The following is a 25,746-nucleotide window of genomic DNA, read 5'->3' on the forward strand; positions in this document are numbered from 1 at the left end:
ACCAAAATGGCAATGCAAAATTCAGAACCCCCTTATTCTTTTTGTCCCCCGAGACCGGCGTCTTTGTTAGTTTACAGCCATTAAAAGTTGAAAACATACCTTTACATGTTCCACATGCTCTGTTAGTCTAATCCACCTTTGTCTCACTGCTCTGGCTCTTCTTCCATTGTCGCGCGAGATTAATCAGCCTCAGCCCTGCTGCGGCACTGCTCCCCTCGTCGACCTGCCTGGTCCAAAAGCTGCCAGAGCTGGCGACGAGCACCGACTTTCGGCGTTCTCTCTCAGCAGGGCTGAGGTTGACGCCTGCTCGTTTGTTTGCCTCAATCTCTTCGAGATAGTGCAGGCGGCGAGCATATCTCTCGTGGCGCTCCTTGCGAATCTGCTCGGACCCGTAGCGCTCAAAGATCCATCGCGTCAACGCTCGCAGCATGAGCAGCAGGTGCTCGCTGACGAATATCGTGATGGGCAGCGTCGTCCAGCCCCCCGCGCCAATGGTGTCGGTTCCGAAAAGATGAACAATGGCCGCGGTGGATATGCTTCCCAGCAGGGTCAACGTTTCCAGCGCCGTCACCCAGGGACCGATTCCGTCGGCCCGCGTCGGGGCAGGTCGTCGGTGTTCGATGCAGATCTTGGCAAAGTCGGACCGAAGCTCGATCCAGTTGTTTATGAGGAACCCCATGGATATCAGCGGCCAGACGGGCGAGAACAAGGCCAGGTAGCCAAACTGAAGGACAAGCTCCGCAATGTCGTCTTGCACATTGTACTGGGAGCGTGTCGCTTGGTTCCGGACGCGCTTCAGATAATCGGCTTCGCCGGCATCGTCAGAGACCAGCGTCAGGAGCATGGTGTCCTTGGTGTAGGCTCGACGGTACTCGCGATACCAGTCGCTAAACTTGTACTTGATGAGGGGCAGGATATTCTCCTCGAAGAAATCAGACAGTTGTCCCGTCACGGTCAAGGCAATGACTTCGTTGCGGAGCCGGTCCGTGTCGGAGGCAAAGGGACGAAACACCAGCTTGGCGGCGAATTTTGGGAAAAAGTTTACAATGAGTTGCTTCACACGAGGGATTATGACGTCGCCAAATGGGACGTAGACGAATGCCGTGAGCAGAATGGGGAGGTAGTTCGTAATGATGCTGAGGACGAAGAGCTTCTGCGTCAACGACATTTCGTGTTCATCTGCAGTCCTGTGGTTTTCGTACTCGGTCAATGCAGTCGCAATGCCCTCGAGCGACGATGATATTCGCGGAATGGCCACTGCCAGCAATATCGTAGGGACGTACTCCTGTGCGTCAAGTCGCGTCAGTCAAGCGTGCCTCCCACACGTGCGATACTACCTTGTCCGGACAGTGTCATGCCTACCAAGTAAAACTGATGAGGGCCCTCGTAAGTCTCGCATATCAAAACTTCTACTACAAAGACGGAACAGATCATGAGTCCAAGGGCAATGGCGGCCAGAATGATAAAGGGAATCTGAAGCAGCTGACGGGCAATCTGCTTCCACTTGGGAAAGTAATGCTTGGTCCGACCGTTCTCATCCACAATAATCTTGTCATACTTGAACGCCGGCCGGTTAATCTTGACCTTGTTGACGCCTCGTACCATCCAGCGCATGCTGAGGTCAATCTCCTGGATTTTCCAGTACTCGAGGAAGACGGTGCACCAAACGCCAGTCAAGATGGCATACGCGAGAGAGTACTTGGGGAGAAACAGCCATGTGAAAACACCAGTGATGGCGGGAAACGTCAGAAAGGTGAGGTAGGTCTGGATAAATGCAAAGTAAAAGGCAATCTTGGACCCGTGTAAATTTCGAATCTTGTCAAAGTCCTCGGCCGTCAACACGATGGTCCTACTCAGGTGGCGGAGTATAGACTGGTTCGCGGGCTCGTTGTGCAGTGGGAAGATGGCCTTGACGTTTTCCCACTCGCCGACTTGTGGCGTGATGCCGGCACCGCCCAAATCTTTGGGCCAGAGAATGAGATGGTGCAGGGCGAGGACATCTTCAGCTTCGAACCAGGCCTTTACGACCGTGTGTTTGTCGCCGCCGGGGTGGGACTGGGTAATGGCATACAGCCAGTCCTTGACTCTTTTTTCGTCAGCAGTCGGTTCGTTTCGCCGGTTGACAGCGCAGGAAAAGCGAGGCGGCTAGCTACCGTTGTTTGTAGACTGTATTGCCCAACAGTTGAGATGGTGCCTTGACAAAAACAAGAATGGTCTGTTCGTAACCCGGGCGCACTTCTGTGTGCAGCCCGGCGGCTTCCAGGTTATCGAGCAGGCAATTGAATTCCTTGGCGGCTGCATCGTAATCTATCAGACTCGGTGTGTCAACATGATATTCTTTCTCCCCCCCCCCCCTACCAGCGCTTCCAGCTGATGGCAAGACGGGCGGCCGGGTCAGTCACACCTATTCCCCCAAAGTCATACAACACGACGTATTTATCGCTGTACGTCTCCCCTTTTGTGGGTGTTGTCGGTCGAGATTCCTTCTTGTATCCATGGAAAGTCGCAGACGGCACGCCGATATCACTGGGACTCGGTGGTGCCTGGTGAAGGCCGCTGCTTGAAGTCTGGGTCGGGAGATGGACCTTTGGGGCGACGCGCAGCATGGTGCTGGCTACCAGAGCAGGCAATGAAGAGCTGGAACAAGAAAATGACGAGAACGGATACAACACGTCATTTATTTCCATTACTCCGTAACCCACAAGCTTTCCCGCTGCGCCACACCACGCCACCTCACAATAACGCGGTGGACAACGCGGTCAACACCGAGACATGCCACCGAGACCTTCAAATGTTGTGTGATGTGACGTGGAGTACGGAGTACTCCGTATCTTAAGCTATCAGCCCCTGGGGGCAACTAAGTATAGACAGTGTCACGTGACACCCTGGCAAACGAAACAACTGCATTCTCATTGTTCAACCGGAGCAAATTCGTCTCTAGACCTCATGATATCCGACTATTCAAGCAAGTGCTGCTGTAATCCCGCCGGGCAGCGGCGCCCCTGTCCCAGGTGCAAGAAGCGCTCCAAATACCTCTGGCAATCAGGCTTGTGATGCATGGAAAACTTCCTGCATCCCACGCCCAAATTCGAGTTCATCCAGGCCGCAACAAATCAAAGTCTTGACTCAATAGCAGCCAAATATCGGGACGACGGAACAAAAGCTGAGGCCATCTCTGAAGATACTGGTGCGAATATAACTCTCACCTGTGCCTGCTAATGGAAAAGAAAACTCACTCCGTGTCCAGGAGAATTACTTTTGTCGATGGCACCAACGGTATTGGCAACTTAACTGGGAGGGCCACAGACGACAACTTACGAACACATCTCCAGAAAAAGAAGCCATGCGGGCCACCCACGCCATGTTAAAGACTCCCAAGACAAAGAAGCGTACCAAGCAATAATAGTGGCTCAAAGGGCAGCATATTCATTGGTCCGACTCCATATTACCATAGTACGTCAAAGTACTTGCACAAGCACAGGTCTAGGTCACTCTTATCTGACAGTTGCGCAAGTAGAACAAGCAAGCGCTCTTACGGTAACAACGACAAGGGCACAGACAGAGAATTTGGGCTACTAGAGCCCCCGTCCCCAAGATCCCATACCCTCTACGGCGCATCTACAGTTTGTGGAATTTAGGCTGGCTGCCGCTGCTAAATTTAATGGTTTTTTGGCCTGGTTGATGAAAGCTGCTAGCTAGATGACCCTCGGATAACGTGGGCGTTTCCAGCCTGTACCCACGTGGCACCCACGCCTGTGTAGAAGGATATTTGATCATTGATATCTTGAAAAACGCCTGCGACGTCTAAAAGTGCTTGCGAACGTGCCAAGCGTGCTCTGTCGGTAAGAGGCGGGGACCAAACAGCACCCCACACCCAAAACTGCATACCTGCAGTCATGCAACCGAAAAGTGGGGACATGACATTTTATCGTGACACCAGGCCGCAATCCAGCGCTTGCAGTGCGAGACAAAAATTATCAAATTCAGTCGGACTAGAGATTAGGTACCAGGGTACGGGGTGTTGCGCTCTGCACTACTCCGTACAACTATTAGGTATCTACGCCAGTGTAGCCAGACTGCAGCACCATGTGCTTGCTGTCAAATCCTTCTTCACCTTGATTACAGTCACGTACCCGCAATTGTAAACTCAGCTAGGTCTATGCCATTTTATTCATTCAACTCATTAAAGTACAGTCCAGGTAAATCCACCCAGTTTTTGTATCCCTTGCTCATAACCGCGAATGCAAAGCAAAAAATTAAGCAAACTCTAAAAATCATCTCAAGACACGCCGTAAATCCCTCCACATTCTTGGGCCAGTCTGATGAAAGCCATGGGTATCAGGGGATTTAGTCGACCTCCTCGACGGTCGGGCCGTCATCGCCACCAGCACCACCATGGCCACCGGCGCCAGGGAAGCCGCCAGGACCACCGGGCATACCACCGGGCATACCACCAGCCTGACCACCAGCTCCGTAAAACTTCATCATGATGGGGTTGGCAATGGCCTCAATCTCCTTCTGCTTGGCCTCGTACTCCTCGGCGCTGGCCTGCTCGTTCTGGTCGAGCCAGGAGCTAATGTCGGCAGCGGCGGCGAGCTTCTCCTTGTCGCTGGCATCAAGTTTCTCGTCGACGCCGGGCTCCTGGAGGGTGGTGCGCAGGTTGGAAGCGTAGTGGTCAAGCGCATTTCGGGCGCCGACACGGCGAGCCTCGGCCTCATCGGCCTCCTTGTACTTCTCGGCATCGGCCAGCATGCGCTCAATCTCTTCCTTGGACAGACGGCCCTTGTCGTTGGTGATGACAATCTTGTTGGACTTGCCGGTGCCCTTCTCGACAGCCGAGACGTTCATGATACCATTGGCGTCAAGATCAAAGGTGACCTCAATCTGGGGAACGCCACGAGGAGCGGGCGGGATGCCGGTGAGCTCGAATTTGCCGAGCAGGTTGTTGTCCTTGGTGCGCTGACGCTCACCCTCAAAGACCTGGATGAGCACACCGGGCTGATTGTCGGAAAAGGTAGAGAAGACCTCGGACTTCTTGGTGGGAATAGTGGTGTTGCGGGGAATGAGCTTGGTCATCATGCCACCAGCGGTCTCGATACCGAGAGAGAGAGGGGCAACATCAAGCAGCAGAATGCTGCTGGTGGTCTGAGAGTTGTAGCCAGACAGGATAGCAGCCTGGACGGCGGCACCATAGGCAACAGCCTCATCGGGGTTGATGGACTTGCTGGGCTGCTTGCCATTGAAGTACTCGGTGATGAGCTTCTGAATGCGGGGGATACGAGTAGAGCCGCCAACGAGGACAATCTCGTCAACCTGGTTCTTGTCGATCTTGGCATCGGAGATGACGCGGTCGAGGGGCTGCATAGTAGAACGGAAGAGATCCTGGCAAAGCTCTTCGAAACGAGCTCGGGTGATGGAGGTGTAAAAGTCAATGTTCTCCATCAGAGAGTCGATTTCAATGGAGGTCTGGGATGCAGAAGACAAGGCACGCTTGGCACGCTCGCAAGCACTTCGAAGACGTCGAAGGGCACGGGAGTTGGTTGTGAGATCTATTGTCAAGTTAGCTTGGTGTTTTTCTTCAAGGATGTCAAGGTCGAATAATGTTCAAAAAGCGCTCTTACCTTTCTTGTGCTTGCGTTTAAACTCGTTGACAAAGTGGTTCACCAGTCTATTGTCAAAGTCCTCACCACCCAAGTGGGTGTCACCAGCGGTGGACTTGACTTCAAAGACACCTCCAGCGACGGCGAGGAGGGAAACATCAAAGGTACCACCACCGAGATCAAAGATGAGAATGTTGCGCTCGGGAATATCATCCTTGTCCTTGTCTTCGGGACGAATCTTGTCGAAGCCATAGGCGATAGCAGCGGCAGTGGGCTCGTTGATGATTCGCAGGACGTTCAGGCCGGCAATAAGGCCAGCATCCTTGGTAGCTTGACGCTGGGAGTCGTTGAAGTAGGCAGGGACGGTGATGACGGCATTGGTGACTGTCTCGCCAATGAAAGCCTCTGCAGTCTCGCGCATCTTCATGAGAATCATGGATGAGATTTCCTCAGGTGTAAAGGTCTTGACCTCGCCCATGTAGGTGACCTCGATAGCGGGCTTACCACCCTTATCGATGACCTTGAAGGGGAAGTGCTTTATGTCGGCCTGGACATCGGCGTCGGAAAACTTGCGGCCAATCAATCGCTTGGCGTCAAAGACTGTGTTCTCAGGGTTCTTGGTGACCTGGTTCTTGGCGGCATCACCGATCAGACGCTCGGTGTCGTTGAAGGCGACGTATGAAGGGGTCGTTCGGTTACCCTGGTCGTTGGCAATGATTTCACATTTCTCCTGGTCAAAGACACCAACGCACTGAGTACGTGGTGCCCAAATCGATACCAACAGCAGTGACCTTGCCGCTCATTTTGGCAGTTGTGATTTGAGTGTAGCGGGGGGGGGGGGGGGGGAAGAGTCGGGTATCTTGGTGTGTGAATTCAAATCAATGAGTCTGATTGGATTTGAAAAAGACAATGGAGTGAAGAGAGTATGTAGAGAGGATGCAGGAGATGAAGAATGAAATGAAAATAAAGACGAAAGAGAGCTGCGAGCAAAATGTGAGAGGTAGATAAATAAACCAAAGTGGGATGCTTCGATGAGCTTCCACTCTGTTCCAAGGCTTGCGCCGGAGCCCACTCGAACCTGGCAGGGGGTGCTAGAATGCTGCAGCACCTTCACGGGCAGTGGTGCACTTTGTGCCCAATCATGTCGGGCCACAGTGGGGGGAGGGGTAGCTGTTGGTTGCGTCTAGCGCTTTCTAGCCTGCTCCAGGGCTGGAAACAGAGAAAAAAATATCTTGAACTTGACAAAGGGCGGGGCTGGCAGAGATGGGTGTACAAGGTACTCGATCTGTCACTGTGTAAATAGAAGGAGAACGGGTTGCGTTTACATGCGCCGCTGCCCCGCATCGAGTTCATGGAATTTTCGGGAGGGAGCTTTGGATGACATCAAGTGGCGGTCAATTTTTGGAGTCGACAAAGAATCTCAAACGCTCTACTTTTGCGAGCACAGCCGAGTTGAAAGAGCGTAATACATACGTCAATCGGTCGCAAGTGTACTGCCTTGTTGGTCGCAGGCCCGGGCTACATCATGTGAAGCTCGATCGCGAAACACTACGGAGACACTGAACGAGAGAAATGCCTCCAAAACTTAACATGGCCTGATCATGACCGTGTTGATGCAGTCGACCGCAGACTCCGCCAGCTTCACTATTGTCTACGTAGTACGCTTAGGTAGCATGCGGTAGGAGCCAATAAATACTGTACCAAGCAGATGCTTGACGTACTGCGGCATCTCATGTATCCTTGATGATAGGCAAATATACCCAGGCAGTATGCTAATGTTTCTTGGAATCCTCAGAAAACTGCGACGGAGCTGGCGGATGGTGCGACACGGCCCAAAGTCGATCCATCCAAACCTACCTATTCTATACCTTCACTGCCCAACGTCGATGAACCAACAAAGTTCACGATCTTGAGCTCAAAACCTGACGAGGCAACGGGTGGAACCAGTGGGGCGCATTGACAGCCTCCATTTTTGCAAACGACGAATTCCATCAGCTACAGTCCGTCGCAGAATATCTTTGCCCGCCAAGTGCTCCGTACGCACCAATATATAACAGTACATCCATGTCTTAATAGAGCGCGATAGCCGGGTACCTCATCTGGTCAAGGTCTTTTCGCCTCCCACTGTAAGCCATCACGCAGCCAGTCAATGCCGTCTGGTCTCTTTCAATGGGCCATTTACGGCAGCTTCAATCTAGAAAGCTGCTTTACGCCGCCGGCGTCTGTTACGTCCCAGAATTGGTCAACTGGGTCGTGTGGAAGCTAATTAATCTCTGCCAGCATGCTGGATTGGCCCCTTTATGAGCTTCTTAGCTATGGTAGTTGGTTTCAACAAGCATCTTACCCTCCACGCAAAAACATATCAAGTTTATTTTGTTATCAACTATTTTAGTTATATTTAACCAACTACACCATCGCCTTTCAGGTCGTCCCTTTGGGTCGTCTCTACCGTGCGAGCTCTCCAGCCGAATGGCCACTTCCTCAGCTTGGGCGGTCTTCCCTCTGATCACATTCCACAGGTATGGTTCTGTAAAAACTATATTTGTATTGGCTTCGTCGTCGTCAACAGCTGACTGGTTTCCAGCTTTACATCCCCGAGGAACAAGAAGCAGATAGGACTACACCCGTTTGTTCGATTGCCATGACAATTGGGAATGGAGTCATACTCACCACAATCATCAAGGGAACAATGGCAACGTATGCCCACACAACCCCCATCTACAAGCCATGTTCAGCGCCGGCCCATTATTTTCTTGACATGGCAAAGAGCAGGCAAGCTTTCTTACCTTGGCATCGTGGACGCTGCTCATCTCCAAGGTCGCCCGGTTCTTGGATCTTGAAAAGTCGCCATGCTTATCATCGAGGCCCAAAGTATTGTTGAAGACGGTCGACATTATCGTCAGACCAATGGTTCCTCCAAATGGGGCAGCGATAGCCATCAGCCCGATGAGCGCCGATTCCATGAAGAGGCGCAACCATGAATCGCAGTCCGATGCCAACGCCCGTCAATGCCATCATTCCGAATATGCTAGGGACATGTTTATTGTGCATGGTCCGTGCTAGCATGCCAATGCCGACAGCTTCGAGGGTCCCGAAGAAGAGAGGTGGCAATGTCATTCCAGGCCACTTGTTGCCAACAAAGGAGCACATGTAAACGCCGAGTCCCATTCTAGGGACAAATTACAACAGCCGCAATCTAGCCTTGTGCTTGGTTCTTCCAAATCCTTTCCCTGGTCAGCATTGGATGCCGTAACCCTAAATCATGCTTCAATAATTGCGACATCATGTGGCCTACCCTACGCCGCCCAACCACGGCTAGGATCGTAGTGTGCTATGGAAGAATTGAGTTTGTAATTATACCACTATTGATTTCCAAGAGGTTTGACTTTTTCGTGGCCTATTATGCCTTGTGGCCGTCATCTCCGTACCTACGTGGTGATAAGGCCAAGTTGCCGAATACTTTGCGGGCTTAGAAATACTTGGGTTATCAACACCTAACCCTATTTCGCCAAGGACACATGATGCTGCTTCTTACGGGAACCGTGTGTTGATGTGCCATGCAATGATTCTGTGCAACTACTTGTTAACTTTATTCGTGCTCGGACTCGCGCGGCAAACCGTCCAACGCGACGTATGTGGTGCTAACACACCTCGGCCAATATAAATTGGACGGCAAAAAGTATTTGACCAAATACCTGGCTATCGCGCTCTATACTGTAGTCCTCCGGCAAATTAGTGTATCCTTCTCAATGAGCAAATGTATGGTGTCACAGACTATAAGGGACTTGGGTAATATATGGTGTCGAACTCTGGCTGGATGCGTTGTGGTTTGGATTGAGCCTCGATGGAGCCACCACATCAGACAAGCAAAAGGGTCGACATATTTTTGCATCAACTTCAGGGACATGAGGGCGTGTTTTCTCCGTGTTCCGCGTCTTTTGTCCTCAAGGGCCGTAAAAGAAAAGTATCCCGTCCAGCGGACTAAATAATATGGCTGCGTCAAACAAAAACCCTCCGACTTGTACAGCGCGATGGCTGGCTGCAACTTGGGCAGTGTATCCAGAAACAATTCGTCGTAGCCAATTTGCGCGGCGGCCTTGATGGCTTCCTGGATCAGCTTCGGCGACTTGGCGCCCTCGCGCTTTCGGATATACACATAGACGCTTCAGTTCGCAGCAGCGGAGACCTCCTTGCCATGAATGTACACAGTCGTCGTCAAGGTTGAGCGCCCGAAACGCAATGCATCCCAGAACATCGCCTGAAGGTCCATCCACGGCGAGGATGAGCCCCCCGGTCGGAGGGGCATATCTGCCGGGGAGATTGGCAAATTCTTCCGAGTAGTAAGTTATTGTAATGAGATGTCTTGGTCGAGCCAGTCCGTGTACTCTTGGAAGCAGGCTTTGATGGCGGGGAGATCTGTGGAGTTTGCCGGACGGATGATGATGACTGGTGTGGGCGATTTGGGTGCCGTCATTTTGTATGTGCTACTGTGTGTAGTTTGAGGAGTCTTGCGTAGCACAAAGTTGTTGCATCTCGGATGGTCATTTTGTTGTCATTGAGACGACCCCCAGACACCTGCCAGCGTCAGAGAGCTGCGTTTATTCAATCGAATGTGAGTCTTGGGTGCTGAACGTCGGACGCCTCTTCAACCTCCGGCCCCGGCGATTCAGTTAACCCGCACTTTGGACTGTCCGTCGCAAAGCAACATTCGAACACCACAGGGATGTAACCACCATGGTGAATATTATTGGACAGTCGCGTGCATATTAGCAGTCGATGCTGCAGGCGTTTTGCGAACAAGGATTCCCCTCACTCGGACTACGACGCCGCAACCGTTGCGATTCAAATTTGCCATTGATAAGACAGACCAACGTCACCAACGCCTTGGTCGACAATCCATCGATACAATCCACATCTACTAGGTTCTCGAGCCGACACCAAACACCATATTCTTCTTTCACCGACGACCCCCAACAACCAAATCAAACACAATGGGCTGGCTCTGGTCATCATCTTCAAAACCTCCCACTGAGGAGAAGGCCGCCCCAGCACCACCAACAGAGCAATCGGCCGCGCCAAACGAACCCGTCGACCCAGAGATCCAAAAGTTCTTTGACCTCTTTAAACACGACCCCGAGCAGCCATCAACCAACCAACGGTCCACTCCCTTATCAGAAAACGAATCCTCTTCATCTATAACATCCTGGCTGGCCCTTAAAGCATCGGCCAAGTCTACCGACAAACAAGTCCCCGATGCCCCCATCGGCGACGCCCTCTCCGAGTCCCTCCTCCCCACGGACATGAGCTGCCGACAAGCCTTTGACCTCGCATGGAGCTGCAACGGCCTCGGCGGCCAATTCAACTCGGTCTACCGCTACGGGAATATGCGCTCCTGCAGCGAACACTGGGACGACTTCTGGTTCTGCATGCGCACGAAATCTTATACGGGGGACTTGAAGGCCAACATGGTCAGAACGCACTACCGCAACAAGGCGTACAGGAGGTACGGCGACGGGAAGCCGAGCAGTGAGGACGTGTGGGAGAGGAGGACGGAGAAGATGCCGCCGGGGTCTGCGTTTAATGTGCCGGTGGATGCGCCCACGGTTGGTGATGACGAATGGAGGCGGATGGAGGAAGAGAGAAGGAAAGGTGTACGAAGAGATATGGGATACGAATCATGAGTGCTGTCAAGGCGTAAGATTGGGCATTCCTTGGTGTATTATTTTCTCTGCTCATTTCAAAGTCTGACCATAATGAGGTAGACGTGGCCACAATATCTTTGTGCCTGATGGTAGCTTCAGCGTGAAAAGACTCGTCTTTTTCCGCCCTGTAGGAGAATCATTGATGTTGCGTAGGCCGCGCTGGGCGAAAACATGCCATACTCGGGGTGGCTGTCAGCCCAACGGCGAGAATATTTCAGTTACAAGTGTCGCCTTCTTCGTCGGACCACACCATGCATTTCCAACCTTGATGCGTCCGAGAGCGAGGCTGCTTTGTCGCTTTGTCTACGCGTTCTGAACGGCATCTTTCTCGCCTCGCGATGCAGTCAATACAGCCAATGGTAAATGATATGAACATATTTCAAACTGGATCAGTAGATGGATGGATGACGGGCCCAACAATGAGCACAGCAGCAAGACCAGTAGCAGATTAGATAGGCGATCCCTCGGAAACGTATGATTGCGAAATGCTAGTACATTCTTGTCAATGCCCAGATACATCTTGCAAGGGACTTGTTGAATGCGACATCCTGCAGAAATTTCACCTAGATGATGATAGTAACTCACCAACAGTCACGTGCTACATCTTATCTTCAATCGTGCCGTCTGCAGCGGACCTGATGACCTCATTGGCGGTGGAGCTTGGCTAGCTAGCTTCCAGTCAGCTCCTGACGGAGCCAAAGCGTCATCCGCGAACCCTAAACTTTGTAAATATATACTCGGTACTTTCTCCGTCAACGGTTACCATGCATATGGTTGGAGAGTGCGATTAACCCGGTCAACATCTCCGAGTGCGACACTCACAGGGACAGCACCCCGCTGTGCGTGAATCCGGTGCAATGATTCCCAGACGGAGCCTGGCCACGGTGACCAGGTATCCTGGCATCGTGCGATCAACGGTTTCACTCAGACAACCTCTCCTTGGCACCGCTGCTTGGCGCAAAGGCGGTCATGTTTTTCTTCGCAGACCTGCAGACCGAGCTTGGGAGAGCACGGCTGTTCCTCCCACGCCTCCTGCGACCCCATTTCCGTCCTCACCCGCGTCTGAGCCCGCTTCACCTTCATCGTCATCTGCAAACAAGGAACAAGAGACGGGCCATTTCGATGTAAAGCCCAATGAGTCGCTGTTCTTCTTTGAGAGTAAGCATATTGTGTAACCGCCCAATTGCGTATATAGGCTAATTTTGCTTGGACCAGACATCTTCCCTAGGAAGCTGAGCTCTCTTTTGAGATATCCCACAGAGACTGATGGTGACATGACGGCGTTGCTGCGCCGCTTCTACAGCGCGTCTGGCAGCGGTGGCGCCAGCCTGGACCCAATTGCTTTCGTAAAGAGGGCCATTCCCGAGGACATGCCTATCAAGGTGACTGAGATTCTGCCACGCTTAAAAGACGGAGGGGCATTTGTAAAGGTCCAATATGACGCGAGCATCAGTCCATCAGAAATCGAGTGTAAGATTCCTTCATGATGCGCCATCTGAAACTCTTGCTCATCATGTCAAATTTCAGCAACGCTTTTGGAAAAGCTCGAGCAGCATCCGCTGAAGCCATGGTTTAGCCCCTTTCGGGGAATCAAGGCCCGTCTCGTCAAGGGCACCCCATGGCTCGAAGATCTATATCGATTTCCTTCAAGTCTTCTCAAGGTCGAGTTTGTGCCGCCGGAGCCTGGCGCAACGGCCGAAGAGCTGTCCGAGGAGAGCCTGTACAGCATGTTTCGTCGCTACGGCAAGATTGCCGACATCCTTCCCCAGCCTTTTGATTCCAAGGTCGTGCCGAAATACGCCCACATTGGCTTCCCCAGATTGAGCGACGCCATCATGGCCCGAAACTGCATGCATGGATTCGTCGTCACCGAGTCCATGGGCGGCGGCAAGTCTGGAACTCTCCTCCGACTGTCGTACGTCAAGAGGGTCAAGGCGCACAGCATATGGAACTGGCTGACAAGTCACCCGCGCATCGTTATCCCCATTCTCGCCGCCCTGTTGGCTGGCGCTTCGGTCATGATTTTCGACCCCATTCGCACCTTTTTCATCAAGCTCCACGTGTCCCATTCGTTCAGGTTCACCGAATCGCGACTGTACAAGTGGTTCAAGTCTCAGACGGACAGTCTCTCCTTCAGAAGCAGCAGGCACATGGACGGCCTCAATACGGTATGGAACCACCGACGCGACCTCATTGACCGGCTCCAAAAGTGGCTCGATGGCAGCTCAGACACCTTCATCGTCATTACGGGCCCCAGAGGGTCGGGCAAGATCGAAATGGTCATGGACCAGGCCTTGGCCGGGCGCAAGAATGTCCTCCTCGTGGACTGCAAGCCCATTGTGGATGCCAGTGGCGAGGCCGGCACCATCAAGCGACTGGCGGGTGCGGTTGGGTATCGGCCCGTGTTTTCGTGGGCAAACAGCATGAGCAGCTTGATCGACTTGGCCGTGCAGAGCACCACCGGCGTCAAGGCAGGCTTCTCGGAAACCTTGGACACCCAAGTGAGCAAAATCCTGCACACCACGACGGGCGCGCTCAAGCAGATTGGGCTGTCGTCCCGGTCCAAACGCGACAAGGACGCGCAGTTATCCGAAGACGCATACCTGGAAGCCCACCCCGAGAACAGACCAGTCATTGTCATTGACAACTTTCTGCACAAGAATGAGGAGATGACAATTGTGTATGACAAAATTGCCGACTGGGCAGCCTCCCTTGTTCAGAACAACATTGCCCACGTCGTCTTCCTCACCTCGGACTCTTCCTACTCCAAGCCGCTCTCCAGAGCAATGCCCGACCGCGTCTTCCGCACGCTGTCGCTGGGGGACCTGGAGCACAGGGTGGCCAAGAACTTTGTCACCAGCAGGCTTGCCCAAGACAACCCCGAGGGTGCAGGAGCATCTGCCGGGGATGGAGACAAGACGGCCAAACGCATGGACCTCACAGGCCTGGACGAGTGCATTGAGACCCTCGGCGGACGTCTGACGGACCTGGAGTTCCTGTCAAGGCGCATCAAGGCGGGCCAGACGCCGCGCCAAGCCGTCGACGAAATCGTCAGCGAGACGGCCACCGACATTGTCAAGATCTTCCTCATGGGCAAGACGACCGAGTCGGACAAGAAGTGGTCCGCCGAACAGGCATGGCACCTCATCAAGTCGCTCGCCGACGCCCCGTCCCTGCGCTACCACCAGGTCCTCCTCTCGCCAGCCTTTGCCTCGTCGACGTCGAGCAGCGCCGCCGACGGCGAGGCCGCGCTCGAGGCGCTCGCCGGCGCGGAGCTCATCGCCCTCACGTCGCACCAGGGCCGCCCCAAGCTCATCAGCGCCGGCAAGCCCCTCCACCAGGCTGCCTTTTCCGTCCTCGTCAGAGACCGCGTCCTCGAGGCCAAGATGGACATGGCCATCGTGAAGGAAATGGCCAAAGTGGAAGCCAAGACCATTGACGCCGTGGAGACGGAGCTCTCCCTGCTGGGACAGCTGCCGCGACAAACGCTCGAGACGGCCGGCCGGGTGACGTACCTGCTGGAGAAGCTCGACGCCAGTCAGCGCAAGATTGACGAGTTGGAGAAGCACATGGTTGGGCTGAAGAAGGTGCTGGTGGAGGAGTACTAGTGTACCACAAGATCCCCTTTTGTTTTTGGCAGCGCCAGATACCTCTTGTTATTGCAATGTACGTTTACACAAGTCTGCTCATTCTATATCCCACTGCTGCCATCTCTTGCGACGGCTCTCAATGTAAAAATATCCCAATCCAGAACCGCACGTATCTCGTATCCAAACCAGTGGATAGCCGTAACGATAAACCTTGCACGGCAAATCACAGCCTGGTAAATTGAAGCAGGCAGCAAGTTGTATTCATCAATGCGTATGAGTCCCAGTTCCAACGCCAATCCATGGTATTTGACCCCCGCAACGCCAACATGCCAGAAACACAGCCACGATATATACATGTTGGTCATGTTTTTGTGTGTTTTTCATGATTTCCCCCAAGTAACTACTCCTCCAGCGGGGGAGCCACTTCGCACGCCTGAGCGAAAAAGATGCGAGCGGGAACCTCGTAATCATTCATTATGCTGTAATAATTGCCTGTGGAGTGGTTAGAACCTGCCCTGACGAAAAACAGACGGTACAAGCGGTACTGGTACTCATAACTCACCCCGTGGTACGAACCACGTTCCGCCGGCGGATATGCGAAACTGCTCCTTGTTAATGGTCACGAGCACTTTTCCGTAGTGCACGAAAAACACCATGTGCATCTTGCGCGAGTTCTTGGGCCGCTTCTCTGCGCCCGGGGGCAGGTCTACCACGCCGGCGCCCATAAAGGGCAGTGTGAGCGTCTTGGCGAAGCGAAACGTGGCCAGGGGTATGTCCTGCGTTTCAATGGCATCTGCCGAGATGGCGAGTCGATCTTCTGCGATTTGGACTTCGTCCGCGTCGGCTGGTGGGTTGAACTCGTGCTCGGGTTCCCAGAGCACAATGTCGCCCGAGATTGTGCCGTCATTCATCTCCCACTCTTCGAGCTCCTCGTCTTCCTGCACGGCCTCTCCAACCGCGACTGACTTGGCCTTGGTTCGTGTTTTGCTTCTGGGTGCGCGCCTGGACGGCGGGGCGTCTTCGGGTATGCGTATGACTTGTTTGGTGGACGGCAAGAGAAAATCGCCAGTTTCGACGCCATCTGCGTCCTGTGCCTGCTCTTCTTCACCGCGGACTACTCGCTCGCCTCGCCAATACTCCAGGGGTCGAAACGACCGTCTTCCTGATCGCGTCTGGGTGTCGGAGGCTTCATTTCGGACGGACACCAACCCTCTGGACCTTGGCATGGGCGGGGCGCGTTGTATTTCCATAATGGTCTCGTCGCCTTCGTCGTCTTGCTCTGCCGGTTTGGTCCGTCGCTCGGTTTTCCTAGGCCGCCCTCTTCCGCGCTTAACTGGTTTGACCTCTGTCTTGGGTACAGGGGGTTTGGGTTTCGGAATTAATGGTGCAGTAGTCTCTCTTGATGCTGCAGCTTTCGGCCTTGATAGGGGTGGCGGTGGTGGTGGCGGCGGCGGCATACTCGTGCGTTGCCGCTTTTCCCGTCTTTCCTCCTCTTCCCCTTCCCTCTTGTCCTTCTCAGACTCACCTCCCTCTGCAACTGTTTCCAGCGATGGCCGTTTTCTCGTTCCGAAAATCGACGGTATAGGCTGAGGTTGAGGCGGAGGCTTTCGTTGGGGTTGTTGTATTGGCGACGGGTTCGCCGGTGATGGCTTGGCAGATGGCAGCCGTGGCTCCTCTTCTGGAAAGTCGTCGTTGCCTACTGCGGGCGGCAAATCGTCCGGCCCTTGGTCGAATCCTGCTGCCGTAAAGTTGTCGCTGTGCATAGCATTCACCAGTTGCATGGATTGCTCCACCATGTCTGACATTGTCGGGTCGTTTTGGTGTCCCAGTATAGGGTCTGTAGGTGGATTCGTTTCATCGTCTTCCGACTGCAGGAGAGACGGCCTCGACGGTTTTTTCGAGCCGTTTCCCAAGTCCTTCCCAGTCGACGGTCGTGGCTTGCTGGAGTGGGCGGCAAAATCGATTTTTCGCGTAACCGTGTTGTCGTCTAATAAGGTGCTGCGCGAGGGCGACGAAGGGAACTCCAAATGGGGATTCCTCTTGGCGGGAGAGTTCAGCTTGGTCTTGATGGGAGACCTGCTTTTTGGAATGGGATATGTGATGCTGTGTCGGTTTTTGAGCAGCGTCTGAGGCCCTGGACCACTGCCTAGGCAAATGTCAGCGACTGCAACTCAGTCTCGTCAGTCGTGTCTACGGGTATACTTACTAGACGCAATACTCATGTCTGCGCCTTCAGAATCGCCAGACGCATCGTCGGCCGAGGCAGGTTTCGCTTCGTGGGGCGAAAAGATGGAATCGATGGGCTGCATGCCGTGTTCGTCGCGTTCGCCTCGATCTTGCAGCGTAATGCCGGTTTTCCTTTGAAGAGGGCGTTAGTTGAAGGAAACGCAAGAGCAAATTCCAGAGCGCTTCGTCAGGATGCAACATACCGACCCTGCTTTCCGAGCTGGTGAAAAGCGTGCGGCTCAGGCCGCGGACGTTTGACGCTCCGCGCCATGGCAGCGAGAGAGAGGCGTGGAAGCCAGCGCGGTTGTGCGATTGTCTTTTGCGCGCGCAAGTGGACGTGGGCAACTGGGTGAATGAAACCATCAGCTTTGCAACGCCCAAGTCAAGACGGCACGGGTGGCGATGGTGACCACGTTGGGGGGGTCGAGTCGTAGATTTGACGACGCGGTCAGCGTGTTTGTCCGATGCAGCATGACGGAGTGCCAATTGACCCTCCAAGTGGGTGTGGGGTCGACATTGACCCGGCCCAATCCTGGGCTAAGCATCTGACATGGATCTGATCTGATCTGATCTTGTGCATCATCCTTTACAAGACAATAACCTGCACCTTCCACTGACCGCGCTCGGGCCTGTTGGATGACTTGCAATTCTCTAACGTCACCCACCGTGATGCCATAATGGCTGAATAGCGCGCCGGAGTCGTTTTCCATGTCAAAAAAACACTTGTGAGTATTTTCAGACTCTAGTACACTTTTGAGAGATGTCCCTGTTGTTAATGTTGCATGTGAATGCTTCTTCTCCCAACTTGAAAATGTCAATGATTATGTCCTTTCGGTTGGTGCCACATGGACTGAAAAGAGAGAAACAGCCGAAACGTCTCAGTTTGATGCCCTCCAAGTCAACGAACAAAGATGGACCATAACCTCCCAGGTCGCATCACCGGTGGGGTTGCCATTTTGAGTCTTTACCTTTGGCCAGGGCATCTGTGACAATGGCTTGTAGGGACTTGACAAAGGGCTTAGGACAACGTGGCTCAATCCATCTCATAGTTTGACTTTCAAAAGTCCTTGGTTTCTGCGACTCTTGCACAACAATCTATCAGAAGCCTCGAGGCAGAAGTCGTCCCGTTCATCGCGCGTGACATGCAAGGCATCAAACGAGGGGTTAAAAGGGCGTGCGAAGAGGCACTCTTCGTTTCTTTGAGGACGCGTCTCGATGCCCTGCCGACGACGATGTTGTCTAACCAAATATCCTCGTGCTGTGAATTGTTGCAACCCACCTGCTCCCGAAGCCAGGTTAGAGCAATGTCGCAGGCCTCGCGGTTGACAAAAGCGAAGACAGAGCCTTCCAGTGATCAAGCTGCTTCGCCGCCACAGCCAGCCTCACATATTTCCCGTCCCCAAGGCCTCATGCAACGTATCCAGAAGTGTGCTATTCGCTCCCGAAATCATGGCCTGCACATCGTGTGTCGACAATGGAGAGGGAAATGACCGAGCCGCTCACGTGGGCACAGCTCATAAAGCCTAGAGCCATGGGGATTTCCTCGCCGGGCACCCGGGACTGGGACACAGAGAAACCCGCCCGAGAGAAGACACCGGTGCCATGGCATATCGGGGGGGGGTCTGGTCCTGCTTACGTGCCCGTACCCCAGACCAATCCAATCATTGCGACGCATCGACATGATGGTCATGACGCCCAGGTACATCTTTGCGCCTCCGAAGGCAGTGGTGATGGGGGCCGTCGGATTTAGCGAGAATGACATCTGTAGTAAGCGCTCTTTACTTGTTGGTATCGTGTGCCACAGTTCGGGTTCATATGGGCCATTATGACGGGACGTCTATTCCGACATAGAAGCCGTCTTCTATCGGACGACATGTCGGCGACTTGAATCCAGTGGGCTTCGCTGTGGTAATGACTCTAGAAAGTTTTGCAGACCCTTTGCCTCCAGCATTTGTCCTCCTAGCTACCCCGCCTGTAGGAAGCTGCGAGTTCCATGATTTTTTCTTTTGAGGCCTTGATGCCATGCTAACCCAAGAGCCGTGCGTGTTGGAGATGACTAAAACTATTTATATAGCTATTTCAGTTGATTTTATACTAGTTATCTCTATTTTAGCTTAAAGCATACTATGGATACAAAGTAACACTTTGCCCGTGGTCCATCCGAAACCAACAGTGTGCCTAATTATTCCGCCTTTCATCTTTTGAACCTCTGGCCTTTACGATGGCCATTCACGGTGAATGCTATTTATGTGCTCTCCACTCGTTTGAGTCCCTGTTCAATAACTGCATCCAGCTTTGCCTTGGCGAGTCTGTGGTACTGGCGCGTTGGACTCGCCGACTGCGGATATATCCCAAAGATGTGAGCCTCAAGCCCGACTAACATGAAGGGCGGCCAACACATACCAGCTGCTTAGACCTCCTGCGATACTATTCCGTAGTGGTTCAGTAAATACGGCCTTTCTTCTTCGAGTGCTGCGTAGGCGCGGTCCCGGCGATTGAGCAGATGGAGGGATATTTTCTGCAGGCGCCGCATCAGTTGTAGACTCGATAGCACGGGTCTGCGCTCCATTGGCCGCAGCTTCTGTCGATTTTTCGTTTGCCGCGCTGCCATGGCCGTTTGCGGTGTTTTGGTTGTCGGCAGCGTGCGAGCCAGCATTGTCTCTATTTTCGGCCGTGGGCCGTGCGTGTTTCCTCTTCTATTTTGGCAATTTGAAGATGTGCCTTGAAGACTGGGACGCTGCCGTCTCACTGACAACCTTGTTGCGAACCGCTATAATTGCCTGTCGAATATGCACCAACCCGTTCTAAATCAGCGCAGCTGTTTTCGCCCTCGCGATGCATGCTGCGACGTAAATAGAAGCAAGGCCCCTCTGGCACCGGGATACAACAAGTCCTACAAGAAGGCGTGACGACCTCGCAAAGGTGAAGCAAAGGCTCACCGCCGTGTCTCTGCTTTACGGCCCGGTGATGAGAAGCCGCAACTCTGCTGGGGTCTTGTCAACCGGGCCAAATCTGCGTCGATAAGCCTTCAAGTCGCTTCTTGTCATAATTCTCAAAATACCAGCCACCACGGCCTTGCTGCTCATACTAACCCGTTGGTCAGCAGGATCCATGCCCAACCGACACCGGCTTCGTTGTGCTGCAGCCAAACATGCACCTCGTCGGCCATAGCGCGTGTACGGGCTGTACGCTCTATTCTTAACCCATAAGACTACATGTGTAGTTCTAGAAACTCTTTTCAACAGCTCTGCCGATTCCGACGTAAAGTCCTTTGCCGCCTACTATTTGGCATTTTCGGCTACTGCGTGTATATTCGGATGCGTTCACGTGCAGATTCGGGCCACGCATCTCCGTCTGGTCATCTCTGGGCAGACAACGGACGACTCCGAGATTCGCATATGCCAACTCCAGAGCCAAGTGGTGATCAGTGCTCCTGTCTCTGTTCTTGGCTGGGCACGACGACAGCGCTAGTAGTCGCCGCGAGCAGCCAACATGCATGTGCTAATTTCAGCGGTAGACACATCACCAAGTTGCAAGATGAATTCGACAATAGAGGCCAGAAAGCTGGCGAACTCGGCGCTTAGTTTAAATCCAGAGCATCCCCCACCAAGGTGAACGAATCGCCAGCTCACCAGGTCTTCCGTCTTGTTCTCAGCGCTACACGAAATGCAGTGGCCGCCGATTCTTCTCCTGACATGGCTCTCTACCCTCCCCGCAGAAGCCAGCTCCTCTGAGCTCAGTGTCCGAAACCTGCCAGGGCACACTTCAGAAGAGACGATTCTAGAGATCCGCCGCCGTCTCGACCTCGTCGCGAGAAATTCCAAATCCAACGTCTTGTTCGACAACTCGACGTCCCTGGACAGCGCGTTGATCGACAAGACGCTCTTCGAGCAGTCAGTTGTTTCGCAACACCGCCTCGGCAAGGTCCCAACTAACCAACCCGCAGCCAAAACGACAGCAAAACAGGGGCGGCCGCACTCTCCGCGGGCGTGCAAATATCCTGCGCCAAGTGCTATCTCAAAGGCACCGCCAGGGCCAAGCTCACCGTCAACGGGACCTTCAACAGCACGCGGGTATACAACGAGGCCAAGACCGAAGCAAAGGCCGCGTTTCGCCAAATCACCCAATATGTGCACAACGTCACCGACGCGCTGGTGGGCGACATCACCGACATTCCCTACAAACTGGACCACTTGCCGCCTCCGCAGATCAACCTCAACGTGGACCTCGAGTTCCCCGGGTACGAGCTAGAAGTCGAGTTTGACCACGCAGAGCTATACGTGGCACTTGGCACCGTCATCTCGTCGGGCCTCACGTACACCCTGCCGCTCTACTCGTCCAAGGAGCTGGGCATCGAGCTAGGGCCCGGGTTTCTCCTCGGGGCCGTCTTCTCCTTGGACCTGGTTCTCAGCGCGGAAAGCGACGTCAAGATCAACAGCGGCTTCCACATCAAGCTCGACAAAAAGGCACTCATGAAAATCGCCCTCTTTGCCAAGGAATCCTCCAATCTCCAAATGTGAGTTTTCTTTGCCCCTTTCCTTGACATTTTTTTTTTACCACCCCGGCTCAAACAAAGCCGGCTCAAACAAAGGGACTGACAAGAACCCGCCCAGCCACGGAGGCAAGTTTGAGTTTCTGCCCGTCACGGTCGAGGGCGGCAGCACGGTCCTGAGGGCGCTTCTCCGTCTGCAGCTGCGCGCGGGCTTCTCGCTGCCGCTCATGGACAGCACCGTCGAGCAGCTCCGCGCCGCGGCCGGCCTCGAGGCCCGGGTGTACGCCAACGTCGCCGACCTGGTGACCAACGTGACGGCCGGCAGCAGGGAGTCGTGCGCGCTCGAGGTGGTCCAAGGCTACAAGCTTGCCGTGGGCGCGGCGGCGGGCGCGAGCGTCGCGCTGCTTGGCAACACGTACGGGCCGACACCGGCGACAGAGATCCCCGTGTACTACACCACTCTGGCCGCCGCGTGCGTCACCAGTGTGGAACTCGAGACGGCGTCGGCGAGTGCCGTGCCGGGGCTCGCACGGCGCAGCGACCCGCGGTACTACACCACCACGACGGTGACGGGGGTCACGTACCAGGCCGGCGCCTGCATGTCCAGGAGCATCGTCAACTGCCCGGCCTCGCTGCAGACGGTGTCCCGCAACGTGGTGACCAAGACGCTCACTGCCACGGTCCCCTCGGGCTCCAAGGCCGACTGGTCGGCCCCTGCGGTGACGGCGTTTGCGGCCGAGGCCTTTGGGGACGGCTCCCTGCCGCTCAAGGGCGTGTCTGGCAGGCCCTCGTCCTACGTGCCGACGACGTCGTCAACGGCCTCATCGGCCGCGTCGTCAACCGCTCCACTTGCCTTGTCGGATGACGAGCAGGGAGGGTGGACGGGAGATGCAGGCAAGGTTATTGGGGTATCTGTCGGCGTTGGCGCGTCCGTCTTGGTCGCCCTTGTCGGGGTATCCATGTGAGTTTCATCTGGCGATTTTGAAAGCCCGTTTTGCTCGGAACTCTGACCATTTCCTGCCTAGTTTTGCCGTTGTTCGTCGACGTCGCCGCCGCACATGTACGCCTGCTTCGGAGACTTTGGAGCAAAGTACGAAACAAGGCGTCACGTTGACTTGCAGGGACGTCACCTAGAGGTGGACTTGGAACTTGTAAAGCAGTACCTGCCAAAGTCGATATATATCTTGTATGATATCTTGTATGCCTAATCTTTATCTCGATTAGTATTCCAACTTGAACGACCAATCTCTCTATCCAAGTACTTACAAGTTGACATCTTAAAGCAGCGTGATTCACACGCAGCACTGGCACGTTCCATGTCAGGGCAAGCTCAGTATTTCAAGCAGCCCTTCCAAAAACTAGATCCTGCACACGTAATATTTACAAACACTTACTATCTCCCCAAAAACGTAGCAAACCATCCTTGATATCTAAGCTAGCCCCGATAAATCGTCCCAAGTAGCAACCATATCTTATCCGTCAGCTCCCAATTCCCACCTACAAGACTCTGATGCCAAATGTTGAACTAGTTGAACTAGTGGTAGGCAAAGCGGAGAAAGGCATTGGTCTGTGATTTATCCCTTCGGGGACCCTGCCGGGGGCCGCCTGCGGCGAGCTCTGGCCTGCGGCCGGCGGCAGTAACATCAACATGATCTACTTTGCCTGGTTACGCTCACGGCAGCCGCAGCCACATCCTCCGCAGCTCCTCAAACATGGGCGTCCCCAGCCCCGTAACCGGATCCCACCCGCGCACGGCAGAGAACCCCGAGCCACAATTCGGATTCGACCCGCGCGTCACATCCGTCAAAGCAGCAGGGTTCTTGTACAGCACAGGATTAATAAACCCGACCGCGGTCTTGCCCACGCGCGCTCTCTCCTGGTTAATCAGGGTGATGACGGCGCTCCACAGCAGTGCGGCGAGACTAGTTCCGAACAGTGGCCGTCAGAACCATTCGTAAAGGCGCGGAAATTGGCCCCGTTGGCTGCGACGTCGGGGATCCCGCGACCGGCGCGATTATACAGGCCGCCGTCGGCGCCGATATTAGATGCGTTGTCGTCGGCGACGTAGAAACGGTGGCCTGGGTCATGGCGCGCCAGGTACGACTGCACGGCGGACCGCTGGTACTCCGGGGCGGGGAAGTAGTTGGAGAAGCCGCCTCCGCTGGCGAACAACTCGGTGCCGGGGAGGGGCGTCTGGAGCGCGACCTCGGCGTCGTGGACGATGGAGCTGGGGCTGAGCTGCGTGGCCCCGACGGCGGTGAGGTACGGGCACGACACGGGTTGCCGGGGTTGTAGATGGTGTTGGTTTGGCCGGAGCCGTTGAGGCAGGCGTTTGCGCCGGGGCCGATGCCCACGCCGTAGTCTCCTGATGAGACGAGGACTGTGGTGCCCTGCAGCCCGAGCTTGAGGAACTCGTTGCACTGGCGCTGCATGTACTTTTTTGGCACGTCGAGCTCGCTCTCGCCGTAGGAGATGGAGATGACCGGGGCTGTCGCCGGTCGTATTGAAATCCGTCTTGTGGCAGTAGGACCCGTCCAGGGCGTCGAGAAACGTGTCTGGGAACCCCGAGAGGTTGCTCTTGCTGGAGTAGTAAATGTCGTCCACTTGATACAGGAGCATCGACTGCGGCAAGATGAAGGACTGCACAATGTCAATGTCAATGTCGGATTCGCCTCCGTTTTGCGGTGACCGGAGTGGCACCGGAGCCTGAGCACCGTCTACAGAGTGTGGAGCGGGATGAGTTCCGTTGGGGATATATGGTGTGTTACTTGTGCAAGTAAGAATCGATGTCGTCTTGTGAGTACGTGTCCCCAGTCTCATACACGGCCGGCTCGTATCCCGGGACAGGGGTGCTGGCGAACGGGATCTGATATAGGGCACGATAGCACGCTGCCGTAAAGTTTCGTGCGCAGTCCTGCAGGTCCGGGGGCAACTTTGGGGGTGGAGGGACCTTGCAGGGCGGCTTCTGGGGAGACACCTTCTTTGGCTTCCAGCTCTTCCTGTTCTGCGCAGAGATTCGCTTCCCAAGCGATCTGGCCTTGGCTGAACGTTTCACCATGACGGGCGACAACTTCACGCCGGGGACAATGTAGTCAATGTGCTGGGAAGGTGCTTCGGGACGCACTCGTCGCAGCCAATCTTGACTGCCCCGTCGCGTCCATGCTCATGGTATCGGGTTTAGAAACAGCTCCTCGGCCTTGGACACGGGGACGTCCAACGCCAGCCAGCCCTTGTTGGTGTAGTGGCGAATTTGCGTCCTATTGATGCCCATGTCGACAAGTCAAGAGTGAACGGCAGTCAAGGTCTCGTCTGATGGGGCAAACAAGGCATGAACCTCGTCTTGGGCAAGGTGCTTGCCAAAGTACTCCGAGTCCGGGTCAGACACACTAATGAGCTTGCCATGGGCCTCGTGGAGATTGGACTGCGTCAAGCCAATCCGCAGCGGTATGACTGCATTCGGATGGATGCGATTTCCACGTTTCCATAGGTGGTTTTGGCGACTATTGAGAGCTATCCCATGTCGACTCAAGCTCTGTGATACAAGGACCAAGACGGAAGGCTGAATTGCTTCAATTGGCCTGCGGGAAGCTGTGTAACGACTTTGTTCGCCATCATATATATATGTGTGTGTGTGTGTGTGTACGACGCTCCCGGCTCGGCTGTCCACACAGATGAACCCCGTAGATGACATCCATAAACTCCATAGATAAGCCCCATCATCCATCGTCACGTCTTCTCCATGCCGAACATCCGGACATCTACCGGGGCAAGCAAGCATCAACGGGCATGTAACTGTAGCTCCAGCCGCGATTTCTGTCGACCTGCCGCTTCGGTACAAGGCCCCAACCGCGATCGGCACGGCATCCGCGGCAGCTCGGCAACGCTTGCCGACAGCTGCGTCGCTATTGAATTTGCAATGAACATGATCGTGATGGATCGTGATGGATCGTGATGGATCGTGATGGATCGTGATGGATCGTGAAGTGAGCCTTGAGAAAATGGTCAAGGGTGATGAAGCTGGAGTTGGGAGAATGCGGGGTTGCAGAGGTGATGGACGCCACCAGGCACACCCGCCAATAGACAACCAATGAAAAACAAGCTTGTGCCAGCCACTTGACACCAGTTGACTTTCAACA

General features: G+C 54.3%; 8 protein-coding genes across 8 annotated transcripts; 3 read left to right on the plus strand and 5 right to left on the minus strand.

The window, feature by feature from the left end:
• Nucleotides 1–127: 127 nt before the first annotated feature.
• J3458_022144 (uncharacterized protein) lies at nucleotides 128–2,749 on the minus strand (the record flags this gene model as incomplete). The annotated part of the gene is made up of 4 exons (XM_066122957.1): nucleotides 2,405–2,749; nucleotides 2,154–2,307; nucleotides 1,363–2,086; nucleotides 128–1,285 (listed from the first exon to the last, which is right to left on the minus strand). The coding sequence occupies exons 1-4, from the start codon at nucleotides 2,685–2,687 to the stop codon at nucleotides 128–130; spliced, it is 2,319 nt and encodes a 772-aa protein (XP_065972179.1). The 5' UTR covers nucleotides 2,688–2,749.
• Nucleotides 2,750–4,138: 1,389 nt separating this feature from the next.
• SSA2 (Hsp70 chaperone) lies at nucleotides 4,139–6,545 on the minus strand. The gene is made up of 2 exons (XM_007811076.2): nucleotides 5,622–6,545; nucleotides 4,139–5,549 (listed from the first exon to the last, which is right to left on the minus strand). Exons 1-2 carry the CDS (start codon nucleotides 6,076–6,078, stop codon nucleotides 4,348–4,350), a joined length of 1,659 nt encoding a protein of 552 aa, XP_007809267.2. The 5' UTR covers nucleotides 6,079–6,545; the 3' UTR covers nucleotides 4,139–4,347.
• Nucleotides 6,546–8,186: 1,641 nt separating this feature from the next.
• On the minus strand, nucleotides 8,187–8,563 carry J3458_022146 (uncharacterized protein; the record flags this gene model as incomplete). Its single annotated transcript, XM_066122958.1, has 2 exons — nucleotides 8,187–8,318; nucleotides 8,387–8,563. 2 exons carry the CDS (start codon nucleotides 8,561–8,563, stop codon nucleotides 8,187–8,189), a joined length of 309 nt encoding a protein of 102 aa, XP_065972180.1.
• A 1,662-nt stretch (nucleotides 8,564–10,225) lies between these two features.
• Nucleotides 10,226–11,831, plus strand: J3458_022147 (uncharacterized protein). Its single transcript, XM_007811075.2, has one exon. The coding sequence runs from the start codon at nucleotides 10,592–10,594 to the stop codon at nucleotides 11,279–11,281; it is 690 nt and encodes a 229-aa protein (XP_007809266.1). The 5' UTR covers nucleotides 10,226–10,591; the 3' UTR covers nucleotides 11,282–11,831.
• Nucleotides 11,832–12,159: 328 nt separating this feature from the next.
• YME2 (mitochondrial escape protein 2) lies at nucleotides 12,160–14,910 on the plus strand (the record flags this gene model as incomplete). Its single annotated transcript, XM_007811074.1, has 3 exons — nucleotides 12,160–12,460; nucleotides 12,518–12,772; nucleotides 12,830–14,910. The coding sequence occupies 3 exons, from the start codon at nucleotides 12,160–12,162 to the stop codon at nucleotides 14,908–14,910; spliced, it is 2,637 nt and encodes an 878-aa protein (XP_007809265.1).
• A 382-nt stretch (nucleotides 14,911–15,292) lies between these two features.
• MIF2_3 (mitotic fidelity of chromosome transmission- protein) lies at nucleotides 15,293–17,389 on the minus strand (the record flags this gene model as incomplete). The annotated part of the gene is made up of 4 exons (XM_007811073.1): nucleotides 15,293–15,384; nucleotides 15,455–17,038; nucleotides 17,099–17,250; nucleotides 17,322–17,389. 4 exons carry the CDS (start codon nucleotides 17,387–17,389, stop codon nucleotides 15,293–15,295), a joined length of 1,896 nt encoding a protein of 631 aa, XP_007809264.1.
• A 3,395-nt stretch (nucleotides 17,390–20,784) lies between these two features.
• J3458_022150 (uncharacterized protein) lies at nucleotides 20,785–25,568 on the plus strand (the record flags this gene model as incomplete). The annotated part of the gene is made up of 3 exons (XM_007811072.2): nucleotides 20,785–21,011; nucleotides 21,065–21,634; nucleotides 21,732–25,568. 3 exons carry the CDS (start codon nucleotides 20,785–20,787, stop codon nucleotides 22,573–22,575), a joined length of 1,641 nt encoding a protein of 546 aa, XP_007809263.1. The 3' UTR covers nucleotides 22,576–25,568.
• Nucleotides 22,377–25,598, minus strand: J3458_022151 (uncharacterized protein). Its single transcript, XM_066122959.1, has 2 exons — nucleotides 22,877–25,598; nucleotides 22,377–22,819 (listed from the first exon to the last, which is right to left on the minus strand). Exon 1 carries the CDS (start codon nucleotides 24,428–24,430, stop codon nucleotides 23,495–23,497), a length of 936 nt encoding a protein of 311 aa, XP_065972181.1. The 5' UTR covers nucleotides 24,431–25,598; the 3' UTR covers nucleotides 22,377–22,819; nucleotides 22,877–23,494.
• Nucleotides 25,599–25,746: the final 148 nt, after the last annotated feature.

This window comes from Metarhizium acridum, assembly GCF_019434415.1.
Source record: "Metarhizium acridum strain ARSEF 324 chromosome Unknown scaffold_587, whole genome shotgun sequence".
Lineage (NCBI taxonomy): Eukaryota > Fungi > Ascomycota > Sordariomycetes > Hypocreales > Clavicipitaceae > Metarhizium > Metarhizium acridum.

Excerpts from the sequence above, each read along its gene's own strand:
- SSA2 (XM_007811076.2), bottom strand. The coding sequence starts at position 6,078 with ATGGGCGAGGTCAAGACCTTTACACCTGAGGAAATCTCATCCATGATT. Across the intron at positions 5,550-5,621 it reads TAAACGCAAGCACAAGAAAG|ATCTCACAACCAACTCCCGT; the intron begins GTAAGAGCGCTT and ends ACTTGACAATAG.
- J3458_022147 (XM_007811075.2), top strand. The coding sequence starts at position 10,592 with ATGGGCTGGCTCTGGTCATCATCTTCAAAACCTCCCACTGAGGAGAAG.
- J3458_022151 (XM_066122959.1), bottom strand. The coding sequence starts at position 24,430 with ATGAGACTGGGGACACGTACTCACAAGACGACATCGATTCTTACTTGC.